Genomic DNA, 17,270 nt, shown 5'->3' with positions numbered 1-17,270 from the left:
GAAATATTGCTCTTACTATATTCTGTGAGTAAATGTTTGCCTATTTGAGGACCACTGTGGTCATGTGACAAGCCGTTGTGATGCACAAGATGATTTACAAGCATGTTGTCTAATCTGACCGGAAACGTCCCAGCAGGAGTAGCCTTGTTCACGTGACTTTGCCTCATAATGTCCGGGGTCTTATGCCCTTCATTCAAAGAAGGAGAACCGCTTGTCAATCGAGAAGAAACATTGGCTGGAGTGGAGCGCCCTGAGCCGTGAGCAGACTGCACGGGTGGTGGGCGCTGGCCAGCCTCAGCCTCGCTTTCAGCATTGTCTGAACTGGCTAGCATGTACTCCTCATTGTCAAGGTCGTCCTCGCTGTCAAGGAACACGGATCGATTAGTCCGTGCCGTAAACAGCGGTCGGGAAGCACTGTCTTCCACTTTGAACTCTACAGTGTCAGCTGATTGTGAGGAGAAGCTCCTGTGCTTCATGGCTGCAAGGCCAGCTACTGCTTGAGGCGATGCAGGAGCCAAGGTATTGCCCGCCTTGGCTAATGCTGGGGGTCCTGGGAGTCGCGGAGATTTTCTGACTGATGAATGCATTGGCATGTCTGGATATCTGGCTGCAGGACCGATAGCCGTTTCTGGAGACCTGGCAGATTTATCCTTTTCTGGTTTAAATGTACTCAAATTTCTGCTGGTTCCTGGAAACGCATGACTAGAATTAGTGTTTCCTGAAATCTGTTCTGGGTAATTTGAACTTTGACCTGTCGGGCTTTCCCGATCGTGCATATAAGAGTTTTGGTTTATAGACGTGGTACTGCCGTACGAATAGTCGTTACGGTTGATTGGATCCGGTGCGGAGAAGTTCGGTCTGTTGACGACAGAGCCACTGCTGGGCCGCCTGGCGTTGGAGGGTGTGTTAGGGCGTGACGTTTGTTGTGTGTTGACACGAGTAGTTTGTGGAGTGTGTACTGTGTTGGTTGGATTCATTGGTCGTGTGGGCTGTGGTGAAGCTTGATGTGGTATAGCATGATGTGGTAAGGCTTGATATGGAGTAACTTGATGACCCTGTACAGATTTAGAAAAAAAAAACTTTTTGAAATAAAAAACAAACAAACAATTGGATGACGTATTTCAAGAATATATAATGTTGTTGACCTGATCATTAGTAAATACATGCACATGACTTCATTTATCTTGATATCCTAAACAATGAAGAACTGTGGTGTGATTGTTAAGGGTAACTTTTATATTGTTGTTTTTCTGCTGACTATCGCTGCGTAGTCTAATAGTAGGAGTCTAATGCTGTCTGACTTGTACTTGGCACTACCACTACTGCTTGATACTACCACTACCACTTGGCATTACCACTACTGCTTGATACTACCACTACCACTTGGCACTACCACTACTTCTTGATACTATCACTACTGCTTGATACTACCAGTACCACTTGGTAATTCCACTACTGCTTGATACTACCACTACTTCTTGATACTATCACTACCACTTGGCACTACCACTACTTCTTGATACTACCACTACTTCTTGATACTATCACTACTACTTGATACTGCCACTTCCACTTGGTACTACCACTACTACTTGATACTACCACTGATACTTGATACTACCACTACTGCTTGGTACTACCACTACTATTAAATACTACCTCTAATGTTTGATACTACCTCTACAAATTCTAGTCAAAACTTACATTAGGAACAAAACCATTTTGATGTTTCTGAATGCCATCCATTGTCTGACTTTTTCTAGAGCTGACCTCCTCAATTCCGGAGTTTGGACCTTGCGCGGGTATATCCGTGCGAACTCCATAAAATCTTTGCCAGGCATTGCGAAGGTCGTGGCCTTGGAGTCCGGGACTACAAAACAGAAGAAACGCTCAACATTTTATTGTCGCAACTGTCTTCAATGGCGGCAATATAAAACTACCAAATTACGCCTTTTATAAACAAAATTTTGGCTAAAAAATAATCAAAATTAAAATAAAATTTTAGAAAATCAAACATGTTTACAAATGACAGTAGTATGAATGAATCTAACCGCCACACCTTTTAGGGGCAGACATCTTGTCGTCTGCTACAAAAGCCGGGTTATCCTGACCCCGAGGACTTTTGGGACTACTGCTGTAGCTACTTTGTTGACTTTTGATAACACTTTGATAGGTCCCGTTGGGTAGTTGGTCACGCGACTGTGCTCTTCTGTCGTAAGCCTACCATAGAAAGAACAGAATAGAAACAAACCGAGCGACTAGAATCAGTCAAAGATAAACGACTATTGGAGTCTGGACAATGTGTTCAATATCCCAGATTTTTTTCAAATACACGCTAAAAAATTTTGTTGTATTTAGTGAGTCCTAGGGGAATTAAGAAACTGGTAAACATTTAACATTGATAGCGTTCTAGTTCAATCTAGACGCCATTTTCTTCCGTATTAAAACTATTCTCATTATGAGAGAGAAAGAGAAAGACAATATCAAAGAATGGACGGGCCTGTCAGTGAATGAATTTCTATCCAAGAAGAGAGACCAATGAAAAAAGACGGTTGACAGTTCTTGTATGGTGCTCCAACGGTCCAACAGACTCTGGGATAGGTAAAGGCGAAGGAGTTATGAGAGAGAGTCAAGGTGAAACAGAATGCTGCTCTGGGGTGCAGGCCATGGACATCAATGAATTTATACTGAACATAAACCATCTCCTATGTTGCTTTTTAAAATTATTTACAAGACTCATGTATGAGAATATTGTTCTGTGATTTTTAAATTTGACTGTGAAACTTTTTAATGAGATAATCGAGAGAGTAGAACTTATCTATCTACAGGCTGGACTTCATCAAAATACATTACTTCTACTTGTGAGCAATACATTATGGTAACAAAACAGGTCCATTCGTTAAAGACTATTCCCTAATTCATAATAATAATAATCTTTATTATCTATAAGGAAATTCGTATTTGTGCATGAAACCAAACAAAACAGTATAAATATAGAAAACCAAAATATACATTCACACCCCCAGACTCACGCATAAATTACATGTAAAAATTTACACGAGATAGTTGAATTTTATTTCATTTTATATCATAGTCTAATTGTCAGGGGAACAAAAGAGTGTTTGTGTTTGTCTTTGCTATCGGTGTCTTGTATCTCTTTTGTGATGGTAAAATCACAAAATCCTGACCCAAAGGGTGATTTTTATTTTCTAAAATCTTTAATGCTTTCTTATGAATGTTTTTCTCAAACAGCTGCCCAAATGGGGTTTTGTTATAAATATAGAATTCCAAGTTTTTCTTGTAGAAACGTCAAATTATTTCTTAAAAATCCAATTATAAAATCCCAAACACTGCTCTCTGCCAATGCCACTTTAAATGACTTCTTGGTTTATTTTCATAGTTCTCAGTTATTTTGTTATTCTGAATCAAAGCCATGCTCACAATAAACGCCTAGTCACTAGTAATGATTTGTATTATGCTCTAGACAGAGAAGTCCAACATCAAACGCTGAAAGTGTAATTTTACAATTTCCGTAATGGAGCCAATGGAAAGGAAATCAATCAGGAAAAAGTAGTAGTTGGCTCTCGGACGTGTGAAGTTATATATTGTTCTGCGACTTAGCGTTCTATTCGTGACTTCAAACCTAGGAGAGTTTTCCACCCGCTCGATTTCACTAGTATGTTGACCACATATCAACAGCGATCGATCCATTGATTGTTTTCAAAACTATTTCATTCTGTCATCAATAGGAAAAAAAAAGGTCATGGAAATGGATTCTCTTGTTACGTCACAGGAAGTTGGAACACGTAGAGTTGTGACGCGAGAAGTTCCTACTTGGTGCGCTGGTGGTAACTGTGAACCGTTTGGTAAAACACGTAGCAGTGTGGAAAACTTGGGTAACAAAAGGAGGGATAAAGGATTGGACATTCGCTTCTGAGACTGTCCATAGAGTTGAATCACCTTCGGCACTGTTTTGTCTGAATTTTAATTCAGAATAAATAACACTGATGATATGAGTGAGAAGCGTGGTCGAGAGGCTAAGCTTGAACTTGGCTTGGCTACCTATGAAGGGGGCTCGAGGTTCGACACCCGACTCGGGCAGAGTTGTGTTTAATGACCGCCTGAAGGCAGCACGGAAAACCAACTCCTAGATACCCCCTCCCCCAAGTGGTCCACAACTGAGATTGGACCAAAGCGCTCTGAGCATGCTATAAGCATATATAAAAGCCTTAATATATTTTAAAAATTTTATTAGGTCTTGTCTTGTCAAGAAATCAAAGTAAAATTCAAAAAAACTAAATGAACAAGTGTTTAAAACCAGCTTGAGCACGTATAGACTCATAGACCCAAATGATTTCTATTTAGATGTAGAACGAATAGTAAAAATTGAAACCCATCTGATTCTATACACACACAAAGATAGAGAAAAAAAATACACATGGGGGCACGTTCTAATATAAGGTAGCGACTCGGGGGGGGGGGATACAAAGAATGTGCTAGATTTGTTACAAGGGGGGAGGGGGCTAAAGATTTGTGACGTAACAAAGCAACAAAATATTCAAATGAAATAACAGGTACAGAGGTCACTTGACTTTAGCGTAAGTACGGGTTTTCAAAAACATTAATAGAAACAAAAAATACTCCGCGTATTTTCTGAACTCTACGGGCGGCCCGATGCATATGCACATTATTGGTGAAAAAAACTGATTACGTCATCACCAAACTTTATGGATACTGATTTCGTGTATGTTCTTAAATGGTGAGTATCTATGAAAAAATTGTTTACAATTGTTACTTGTGGAAAACACTGATTACAAAGTGACGAAATGAAATCCCGATGGCGATGAGGTGAATAGGGAGATGTGAACGAGAGAAATTTGTGAGAATCGTTTGGAAAATTTAGATTGTGTTTCTCTGAGTTCCGCGGAATCCTAGTGTTCCGCGAGGCCTGATTAGGTGTTCCACGAACTACGGGAAAGTAGGCCACCAATTTAATTTAACTCTCTAAAGAATAAGCAAAATGTTCCGCTAAATACTCAGAATGTGCGAGGTGTTCCGTTAAGGAATTAGTTTGGAAAACACTGATTTAGAGAATGAGATCGAAGCGCCGAAAGAAGTCGATACTTTTCTCATCAGTTGTATCGATACCATGACGAAAAAATGTGATTTGGGGAAATACTAATTAATAAATAAATCTTTTGGAAAATTGCAATTTTCTTGTTATGTTACTCCGAGGGGAGGTGGGGTATTGAGTTTTGTTACCATTTGTTACAAGGAGAAAAAAAGAGAGGGGGGGGATAAAAAGTTGATTTTTGGCGAACGATTCCGATACATTGTCAAAGTATAAAACACAATACCGCAGAAATAACAGAAAGAAAAGTACGCACATCAGTGGGATTCTGTTGCCTAGCAACTCCGCCGTAAACTTTCTCCGTGAGGTCAGAACCATTGTAAGGGGGAGCAATGCTAATGCCGTCTCCGAAACTGCGGGTCCTTTCATGGACAGGAGTTACATTCCCTTGTTCCATGTACCCCTACAGAATAGACAAGAAGACTTCGTAAGTCAACATGTAAAGAACTCTCCCGAAACATAGATCTTGACCTTAAAACAAAATGTATGGTACATGGTATAATTAAAAAAATCAATACTAAACATAATAGCAATCTAGTTTACCAACCTTAGGAGTTTTGTTCGAATTGAATACATTTGCTGTCGGCGTGTTGATGGGAGTTTTTCTTCCATCATTCTTTATGAATAAAATACAAATAGGAATAACTATTAATACATTAATAAGCTCTTTAAGTCTCTACAGAATTAAGTAACTTTATTTGATATCACCCTGTACCCAATGTATTATTACAGGATTTAAACCTAAAATGTCACTGCCAAAACTGCCCACCATTCCACTTGGCCACGTAGCCTCTTAGATGAAAGAAATAGTTAGATATATGGTTACAAAAAAGAAATTTACTGTTTGATAAACTGGTCCTCGGTCAAATCTAGGGTTTGAACTCCAGTCGCCGCCGAGAGAAGATGGAGGTCTGTCGTGCAGCATACGTTCGTACGCCTTTGGAGAGGAGGCGCTGAGCGCGCTCTGTGGTCTAACAGTGGACACTGGTCTTTGAGGCTGTCCGTGGAACAGCTGAGTCTGGGCCGACTGACCCGTGGCACTGGGCCTTCTGCTTTCCGAGTGAATCTGTCCGTTTGTGCCATTAGGAGCCTGCAATGGGGCATTGGTGGGATACTATGAATACCATATCATTGTCGATAATCTTAAAGCTAACATGCCTACCAGAGATAAAGATAATATAAAGAGGACATATAGAAAGTCTGCCAGTATTAACACTAATAGTAGATATCTAGTTGTTCCCAAACTTTTTTGTCTAGTGGACATTGCCACGTTATCCGTTTTTTTTTTTTGTAGACTTACTGAATATTAGCTAATATATTTTATTTAATATGCGGCTTCAGAACGAGAGGAGGCGCGGTGGCTGAGCGGTAAAGCGCTTGGCTTCCGAACCGGGGACCCGGGTTCGAATCCTGGCGAAGACTGGGATTTATAATTTCGGTATCTTCGGGCGCTTCTGAGTCCACCCACCTCTAATGGGTACCTGACATTAGTTAGGGAAAAGTAAAGGCGGTTGATCGTTGTGCTGGCCACATGACACCCTTGTTAACCGTAGGCCACAGAAACAGATGACCCTTAAATCATCTGCCCTATAGACCACAAGGGGGGAACTTTTTTTTTTTTTTTTTAGAACGAGACAGCTGGACGTCACACACATTTGAGACCAAAATAAAATCCGCTGCCGATGACAGACGCAGACGGCAAAGAGAAAATCTAAATCGACCACCTACGGACAATGGATGTGGAAAAAATATGTAGGTCAAAGCTGGGGCTGCATAGCTACGGCAAATTCTGCATTCCTAATTTTAGGACTCGAAGACAAGCTTTATTATTAAACTTAAACAACCACAAATTAAATTATAGACTTTGAAATTAAAACGAAGCTAAACCATTTTCCATAATATTGAATAAGTATCAGGGATATACTTTGAAGCCTGAAAAAGTCATACTCTTTTTTAAATTGTACTTTAAATGGTACTTTAAATAATACTTTACATGGTACTTGTCGCTGCCAGTTAACCTCATTAAAACTCTTAAATAGCAATGATTTCGCGTTGTGAGTAGCGCAGATTCTCTTTTAAAATTGGATATTTAGCATCCTAGAACTGTAGAACAATCATAAAGGGAAAACAAAAATCTTGTAAGACACAAGGCTTTAGAAAACCCAAGGTACTTCAGTCTGAACCAAGAAAGTTCTCTTCATTGTCTTCACATCGCTGCACAAACAATCGTGTGTATAACCGAGAACCAGCGCTATAGAGGGCCCGAACACTGACCTGCCACGTCACAACTTGTGGGCAGTTTAGACCCATAGTGTACGACCTATGGTCAGTGTTGGGGCCTTTTATAACGAGAAGTCTCGATTAATGTTTATATCACGGGACCGCTGGCGAGGACCTCGCAAATCATGTTATATTTAAGGCCATATTTTAGCACACGTGTAAGTATTAGGAGATTGACTTACATATTGAAACATTAAAGAAAAGCTAAATATTATAATTTAAAACACGCATATTAAAAGACAGTAATATATAAGATAAGACGGCGAAATTCTTAAAAAAAAGATCCCCTCCCGGCCTCCAATGGAAATGCATTAACGGGACAGGCCGCACTCCCCCCCCCCCCCCCCCTGCGTTCACTTTGTTTTTCCCGCTCTTCATGCTCGAGGGTTTACGGGCTAGATAAAAAAAAAAGGTTCGTTCAAGTGTGATATTGTTTTCCCACAACTTTATGTCACATGTAGGTGTTGTAATGTATGGATCAGTCTGTGTGTGTGTGTGTGTGTGTGTGTGTGGTGTGTGTGTAGCAAGAAAATCAACAACAAACACACGGGGGAGGTACTTACGAGGCAGTAAAAACAGAATGGTGCTGGAAGCAGGTGAAAGGTATTTCGATCAATCCAACACTGGTGTATGACGGGAATGTGAAATGTTATTTGGTGATAAGGAACTCGAGTTGGGTATCGATTGATGGTGGACACAAACCTGATGGTTCTCAAACTTTGGGACACAAACCTGATGGTTCTCAAACATTGGGACACAAACCTGATGGTTCTCAAACATTGGGACACAAACCTGATGGTTCTCAAACTTTGGCACACAAACCTGATGGTTCTCAAACATTGGGACACAAACCTGATGGTTCTCAAACATGTGGACACAAACCTGATGGTTCTCAAACATTGGGACACAAACCTGATGGTTCTCAAACATCGGGACACGAACCTGATGGTTCTCAAACATTGGGACACAAACCTGATGGTTCTCAAACATTGGGACACAAACCTAATGGTTCTCAAACATTGGGACACAAACCTGATAGTTCTCAAACTTTTGGACACAATGGTATTTTAAGTTCGTCAAACAAACTGATTTTTTAAAAACAAGGAATAAAGAGAAAAGTTAAAACGGAGGAAGCGATAATGTTTAAAAAGTTATCAAGTCAAGGCTGAAACACTGACCTAAAGAAATTGTTGATTTGTGTTAACAATGGCGACCTAGATCTTGTCACCTTGCTGCTCCTTCAATATGAATGTAAGGAACACAATTAGCCAAAAAAAAAACTGAATTAACTTTACACGTCACATAATATTTATATGTATAATTTTTTTATTAAAATAGTTCAACATTACAAAATTAACCAATATGTCCAAAGTAAGTATCACACGTTAATTTCTGAAATAGTAGGGGTGATGATAATTTACTTCTTTACGACGTCAATCCTTCTCCTCTAGCAGGGCCGGACTTAGATAATTGAAAGTCCAAGGCGAAGGGATAAATAAAATAATAAAATAGAAAAATAAAAAAAAACACAGCGAAAAAAAAATTTTACGCAATTTATTTAAAACCTAGTGACTTCAACAATAACATTTTGGACAAGTTAAGTAACTTGTCTAAAAAATTGTTTTGAATCATGTGCTAGGCCAACTCCAATCGGAGGCCCTATGCGGCTGCCTAGTATGCCTAAGCCTAAGGCCGGCCCTGCTTCTAGTGCATTTATTGTTTCTTCATATTGATTTTTAAAGTCGGTAAATAAGCTTCTATCAGAACTTTCTGTTTTCACACGTGATTCAAACTCAGGGTTTTACAGTCGCACACAAAGCACTCCAGTACCATGAAACACAGTCTCACTGGCCATCCCCAGGCGTCTGTAGACAAGCTTATGACCAACGAAGGAAATAACAAAGAAAGAGAAACATATGCATATCATGGACGGACATTACTTACCATTGGCTGTTGACTTTTCTGTGACCACTGATACCCGTCTGCAGCGTCTGTGGATGTTTGATGCTGGTGTGGAAGAAGTGGAGACTTATTGGTCAGTAAGCTACTCCTCCTGACAGCGGGCACTGGGCGATCTAGGAATAGAACACAACATGCTGTCCACTCTTCATACTCACAAATTAAACACGATGTTTTTTTTTCATGCTTATAGGCATATATGCATAGCAATATATCCAGAAATCGGTAAATCATTAATACGGGTCACGTGATACAACGAGTCAAAGGTCGCCATTAGCAAGTGTTTTGTTACACAGTTTTAGAAGTCACTTAAAACTTGCGGTAGAGCTAAAAAAAATGCACATAAAAATCCAAAAGTTCTAAAAATATTCTTAGATCTCTCAATAAGCAGAATGTAAATGTTTCTAATCTAAACATATACAGAAAAATGTAAAAAAATAAATTAAAAAATTAAAAAACCTTATCTAAGGGAAAGAACTCCGCACTTACAGCTATATCTCTCAATAATGTAGGAGTTATTTCTCTAATTCGATGTCAGACATAATAATCAGTTACCAATAATTAATTAACTAATTGGTTAATTTTCTTTATTGATTCATATCTTGTCTATGTCAATGAATAATTGTGCAAAGTTTCAACTTGATCCGAGAATGGCTGCGGGAGAAATAACGTGTACGATCTTTTTACCAGACAGACAGAGTTGATAAAAGCCATTTAAAATATACAAACAAGGGGAGGCAACGGGTTAAGGAGGTCAAGGTTCATTGTGTGCTTCATTCACTGTTGATGAATTCTTTCCATTCCTATTTGTTTCCCTTTCTACCCAAAGCACTCTGTGGACTAATTTATTCCGCCATTCAAGTTTCTGTTATGAAATTGTATAATTTCCCAAAGTGGAGCTCATTGACTCTATTCACGAGATCCCCAGCTACTATTGTATGTTATGTCAGTAGAGTTACGCCTAGAATGACTACATTTGTAATAACCAGATCCACACCAGCGGTGACACTATGATGGTATACAATACTTAGCCATCTTTTTTTTTTCAACTTCTGGAGTGTATATAAATATTTGTCAGGAACAACTTTCAATCCAAACCCATTTAATTCTTCTGTAAAAAGGGAAATGATTCCTATACACTAAGTGTAACACAAAGATATGGACAGATAAACAGGGGATCTGACGTTTAATGACATGCATACATTTGCTAAGTGTTTGTTATCGATGTTCATGTCAACAGACTTTTAAGTAACAGAACTATCTGCATTGGGCTTGTTCAGGGTTGTAACTATCTAATACACTAAATGAACATATTTTCTTGAGGATCCAGGGTTCGTGTCTTATACAGGTCTGTCCATTGTTTCGCCATATAATTATTCGCCAGTTTCTCTATTTAAAATAAACAAGCAAAATATAAAAAAGAAAATTAAAAAAAAAACATAAAAAAAAAGCTTATATTAATTTTACTTGTAGCAATTAGTTTGGATCAGTCATGTAATTAAATTTGTAATAGATCTAAAAAAACAATATAAAAGCTTTTATAACAAAAGAAAAAAAGGCGGGTACGACCTGAATTCGAGCTCGTGGCTCAAGCCTACTCAGGTTTCCCAAGCCAACACGCTAACCACTCTGCTACATGGAAGATTGTATGTCTAATGTTTCTATAGTCTTGTCCTACTTTTCAGGTTTGTGTTCACTAAGACTCAGACGACGACCTTTAAAGGGGACTAATTCAGCTTATACCTCCATTTCAGTCAATTATAATTTCTTCCCATTGTTCGAGATACAAAATAAATAATCACCAATGATTAATTAACTAATTGGTTAATTTTTTTTAAAAAATTGATTCTTGTGTTGTAAGTTAAAACAATTAGTTGTGCAAAAATTTCAGCTTGATCCGAGATTGGGTGTGGGAGAAATAACGTATACAAACTTTTTACCAGACAGACAGACAGACAAACAGAGTTGATAAAACTTTGTAAAAATCCCTTTAAAAAAACAAAACTTACTTAAGGTAAAGTACTCAACGTTTTTAAAACCTGCATCACATTCAAGTGAGGAACACAAACATTTATTTAATATGAAATCCCCGTTAATGTGACAAATACAAATAGCATGGTACAGCTATAGGTGTACAGTTAATGTACTATCACTAACATAACAATCTAGCACTATGACTGACCTGGTGTGGTCAACACTTGTGGACCTGGACTGTTGCCTATCCGTCCTGGCATGGTGATGTTCAGTGAGCGAACATAGTGACACTTTAGGTCAGTGACATTATAATCCGGTACGCCAACACATTAATCCCGCTGGGAATAACACAGCACTATAAAACTTAGAATAGTTTCATCCTAGTACTACCGAAATCTTTGTTCCAATACTGATATCAGATTCAAACACTGCCATATTTTATATCCAATAAGAAAATTCTTGTACTGACACCAATCTTTATAAGTCAAAGATTCACAAAACTTTCATCAGACAATGCGGATGTCTGACAAAGTATGTAGGTTGCAGTCGGCTCTATGTAGCCCTATGAAATCCTTCACTTATTCTCGGACTCAATATTTTTACTTTTTTATTCATACAAACATTTCCAGGCTTTGGGTCCGAATAATTCTAGAGTATATATAGAAGCTGAAAAGAAAAACCACAAATATAATTAGTAAGCTTCGATAGGGAAAAATCTAATAACAAATAGCGAAGTAGTGGGCCTATGTTTTAAATAAGAAAGTTCTATTTGTGGACTGGTGAATCACAAATCAACAAGCTTTATTTAGCCAGTCTGTAGGATTTCTTACAATCAAGGTGATTCGTCCATACACAATCTTTCATTCTGTACAATCAACGTCACTCGTTTCGTGCATGCACAATCTTTCATTTTATACAACCAACATCATTCATTTATTTCGTACCAACAAGATCATTCAATTCTTAGAAACCACATCACTCAAGTATTGCGATGTATACTCTGCAAATGAACAAATCGATTTTATGCTTTTAATAAAATATATATGCGTTTTGTCATAGGCATCTAGCCATTATTCGTTACGCATTAACGACCTGTACAATCAGAACTTTTTCAACGAAATTGGTGTCAGAAGTGGAGACAGTTACTAGAAAACGTTGCGAACAGAGCGCAACACTTTTAGCGTAAAGTAAGCCAAACATAGAGACTAACTGGGTTGCTTTTGAAGATTGTTGACCTAGTAAGTTCAAATGTAATAGTATATATTAAAAGTAATTACAAAAATTTAAAAATAAAGCTCGAAATTCAGGTCCGTGTTGTCAAGCCGCGAACTATCCATAACTAAACAAGCCTACATGAAGGTAACAAACGCACCGAAGTACGGCCGGCCGATCAACTTTGTTTTGTTTTTGGTTCATCTAGATTATTTAATGTGTAATTTAACATCATCTTGTTCAATATGTGTTGTTTTCTCGCTTGCATTGTGGCCAAGACCCCTAAAAAATGTCATCAAAAGTGTGGACATAACGAAAGTTACAAGACGGAAGTGAGACGGAGCGCAAGCGTGCACCAGCGGTGGGTCCGTGTGTATTTTAGAGATGAGATGAGAAAACAAAATGTCTGCACGGAGTGTGGCCAGACATTTCCATTCCGCAAACAAAACATAATGAAATACAAACGCCAATAACCACAGGGGCCACGCTGAAATGAAAACAATTGAAGGAAGTCTTCCAGTGCCGGATCTAGATGAGGCACAGGGCTGATCACTTGCAGCAACAGTTTAAATATTAGCGGAATTCTTTTTTTACTGGAGGGGAAAACAGGAAAAAAAAAGCTGTCAGATGTTCTAATTTTATTACTGTCCTTAAAGTATAGTATACTACTAGTCGCAATATCTACTTGGTACGTTTCTGGCCTAGACTATTGTTACTGGACACCTACAAATTAACAAAAAAACGTAAAAGAAAGTGTGTATCAATCATGGCTGCAGGGCCGGCCCTAGCAATTGCGGGGCCCTATGCGAAACTGATTTCGCAAAGCCCAGTTTGTGTAGGGATAATCATAATGTCAAAGTTAAAATTTTGTATTAGAAAATAAATTCTTCTTTGCAATACATTTTTATTAAACGAAAGCTGATAATGCCATTTTTTAAAAATCGCGCATAGGATTGACACCCCAAAATGACAATTTTGTCTATTTTTCAAGATATTTTCACGAGTTTTCAGGAGATTTTAATAATTTCAAATTTCCAGGACCTTTTCGTATAATTTGCAATTTCAGAAGATCTCCTGGAGGTCCTGGAAAATCGGAATGCCACGGAAACCCTGTTACTATAATAAGTTATAACGTTTTCTAATTTAATAGATTACACCTAGAATTAGTGCAGGGCCCAATGCGGCCGCATAGGTTACAGTGGCCTAAGTCCGGCCCTACATGGCTACTATAGTGGTCAAATGTTGTTTTTTTACGTTGCAAACTTACGTCGTAGACGGACTTAGGTGCAACTTTTTTATTGAGGAAAAAAATATACTAAGTTCGATAACATTGAAATACTCAGAATTCTATTAGATAATACTTGCCTTATCCAAACGCTAAAGTACCATAGTATTACTAAAGACTAGATGTAAAATATTTTTTTAAAAGTACTATTTTGTTTTAAATTACTCTCTGCTCAATAGAATTCATAAAGAAAAAAGTAACAAAATCGTAACTTTGTAAATTACATCCATCTTATCAGAATAGCCTGGAAAAAATGAAGTTAAGCTTGTATAGGTTATCTTAATAAAAAATACACCAATACACTGTAATAACATAATACAGACATTTGGAACTTCTACGGAATACAATACACAGCATTAAATAGAACACTGTGTTTCTGTTTATTTTGTAAGGCCTGGTGTCATACCTAGACCACGTCAATCTCAAGAACAATTACTCTGCAAGTTAAATCGTAGGATCTATTTAACCGGCACCTTCGACGATTGAACACTAGAATACCTAGAGGGTTACCTCCCTGGAGTATCAACTCGCGATATCAAGCGACACATAATATGCCAGCCAAACGTCGAGTTTACGTGTGATGACATATTATTACACCCGCTTGGGTGCTTCAAAGTGGATAGACCTATCGGTGATATATCTGGAGAAAAATGTAATATTTACGAGTGATGATACTAATTATAGCAGTAATTATTCCTACTACGAGCCTTTGTTCTTGTACAATACATAGATTTTTTTTCAAATTTATTTTTATTAGATACACTTTATTTTTTTGACAAAGCTTATATTAGCTCACTACCGTCGTCTTTCTGTTAAAATTCTTTTGCATGTTTATTCTCCCATTTCCCATTCTCGGATGAAGCTGAAACTTCGCACAATTATTCATCATGAATCAATAAAAGAAAGTAACCAATTAGTTAATTAGTGTTAATTACTTACAGAAAAAGAGAATCTGGCAATATTGAGAGAAATGGCAGTAATTGATCAATTCTTTTCCTTATATAAACTAAAAAAAAATATTTCTGACATATTTTATATCGATACCACTTTATCAGACACAATGTAGGTCACCGGTGGGTCTGCGTAGCCAGGGAAAAAATACTGCACTCATTTCTAATCCTCGGGACTTGTATTTGTTTCATTTGTTTCAACGGAAGATGATTAGACCCTACTAATAATCTCCCGCAGAACGCTGGAGAATTGTGGCGGGCAGGGGTTTGAGCCCTGGCCCATACCACACAACCAGGCAACCATATTACTATAATTTCGTATCTATAATAATCTATATCCAAATAAATAGAACTCTTGAGATTTTTCAATTATCTTAGTGGATATTAAAGATGAGTAACAATAACCGCTTGGCCACCTATCATGGGTCTCTTGGGTTCTAATTCCGACTCGAGTCATGTTTGATGAGCGCCTAAAGGCAGCACGGGAACCTTCTCTCAGATACTCCCCCCTCCCCCTCAGGTCCACACAAAAAAAAGCTTGGACCAGAACGCTTTGAGCATGCTAATATTATGAAATATGCGCTATACAAAAGTAATTTAATAATGACAACAATAATACTACTATATATCTGCCAGGCGGCAGCACGGACTCGGCAGATAGTTGACCTGTACTTATGGTTTATTCGTATATCCAACCAAACAAATTGCAGACGTTCCTTTAAATATGTAAATTAGTGAAGATCGCCCTTTTTTTTTAATAACAACAACAGGCGTCTGACAGAGGAGGTCAGCCCACTTGAGTGTCTAGGCTCAATGATAAGCGAAACCAGCACAGTCGGACTATGACAAAGAAGGAGGCCAGTATGAATGATACTAGAAGCACCCACAGTGGCGATACTTACTAATCATTTATCAGATTTGAAAACTGAGAGGAGCAAAGATTGTTCACCTGCAAAAAACAAAAAAGGCAGGCGCCCCCAAAAGGAGACCACGAGTGTAGAGGCAGATTTACAACAGCTAAAAGTCCAGGCATGGAGACGCAAAGTACAGGATAGATCAGAATGGAGAGATGTGCTAATGCAGACCAGGGCCATCCATGGGTTGTAGCGCCACTTGGATGTATGATAGATGGCATTTCAAACAGCAGACCGGATTTTTTTTTCTCAGAATCTAGTTTCAAAGAAATTAGATGCTGAATTTTTTTTTATATCAATGGTGATAAAGTTCTAGAAATATTTTTATTATCATTATAAGTAAGAAAATTTCCCCTTTTAGACTTTTCGTATTATTATTTTGTGGCCCAAGATTAACGAGGGTGTCATGTGGCCAATGCAACGAGCTGGGCGCCATAAAGATACCGAAATTAAAAATACCAGTCTTCACCGAGTTTCGAACCCTAGACCCCGCAGTTAGGAAGCCAAGCGCTTTATCACTCAGCCACAGCACATCCTTTATTATCATTATTTTATGACAAAAGGAAGAAAACTAGTAATCGTTTGTAACAAAATTTTATGACTCGATGAGTTGGGTGGTCGTGTGGTAAGCGCTCCGGTTTGTCATGTCGATGTTCTGGGTTTGAATCCTTACTGGCTGCCATCCTCTGCCCTCCAGCAGGAGATTTGGACCAGGACGTAGTAATCTTCATTTCTGAACGAACGTCCGGAACTTAAAAAAACAAACAAGAATACAATAGAAGTTGACTCTAATATTAATGTGCTAACACCACACTTAAAACCACACCTAACACCACACTTAAAACCACACCTAACATCACACTTAAAACCACACCTAACACCACACTTAAAACCACACCTAACATCACACCTAACACCACACTTAAAACCACACCTAACACCACACTTAAAACCACACCTAACATCACACCTAACACCACACTTAAAACCACACCTAACACCACACTTAAAACCACACCTAACATCACACCTAACACCACACTTAAAACCACACTTAAAACCACACCTAACATCACACCTAACACCACACTTAAAACCACACCTAACACCACACTTAAAACCACACCTAACACCACACTTAAAACCACACCTAACACCACACTTAAAGCCAAAAATAACACCACACTTAAAACCACACCTCACACCACACTTAAAACCACACCTAACACCACACTTTAAATCACACCTAGCACCACACCTAAAACCACACCTAAGACCACACCTAAAACCAAACTTAAAACCACACCTAACACCACACTTGGCAGAATGACACTCAATGTCATAAGATTGACAACATGAAGTACCAATAATACATCAAATTTTAAATTATAACATACAAAAACAAATACAGGAAAGATAAGCAAATGAAATACTCAGAAAAACATTCACACACAATTTTGTTGTTGAATTTTTCACCTCCTAGTAATGGTGAGAGAGAGAGAGAGAGAGAGAGAGAGAGAGAAAGAAATATGCCAGCATTGAGGTCATGAGCGATTCATTTTGTC

At 38.3% G+C, this 17,270-nt stretch overlaps 1 protein-coding gene across 2 annotated transcripts in view; it reads right to left on the bottom strand.

Moving 5' to 3' along the window:
- Positions 1 to 17,270, bottom strand: part of LOC106060380 (uncharacterized) — a 32,923-nt gene that overhangs the window by 5,674 nt on the left and 9,979 nt on the right. Inside the window, exons 2-9 of one of the 2 annotated variants that reach the window (XM_013218221.2) lie at positions 11,553 to 12,010; positions 9,356 to 9,486; positions 5,973 to 6,221; positions 5,679 to 5,747; positions 5,388 to 5,534; positions 2,060 to 2,220; positions 1,705 to 1,870; positions 17 to 1,055 (exon numbers count right to left, since the gene is read on the bottom strand). In XM_013218221.2, the coding sequence (XP_013073675.1) occupies positions 17 to 1,055; positions 1,705 to 1,870; positions 2,060 to 2,220; positions 5,388 to 5,534; positions 5,679 to 5,747; positions 5,973 to 6,221; positions 9,356 to 9,486; positions 11,553 to 11,604 (2,014 nt within the window). In that variant the 5' untranslated portion in view covers positions 11,605 to 12,010. The remainder of the gene's footprint in view (positions 1 to 16; positions 1,056 to 1,704; positions 1,871 to 2,059; positions 2,221 to 5,387; positions 5,535 to 5,678; positions 5,748 to 5,972; positions 6,222 to 9,355; positions 9,487 to 11,552; positions 12,011 to 17,270) is intronic. The other variant, XM_056022533.1, reaches the window with a different exon arrangement.

This window comes from Biomphalaria glabrata, chromosome 3 (assembly GCF_947242115.1).
Source record: "Biomphalaria glabrata chromosome 3, xgBioGlab47.1, whole genome shotgun sequence".
NCBI classification, from domain to species: Eukaryota; Metazoa; Mollusca; class Gastropoda; family Planorbidae; genus Biomphalaria; species Biomphalaria glabrata.
Note: the sequence above shows the minus strand (reverse complement) of the source record. Positions and strands in the feature narration are given on the sequence as shown.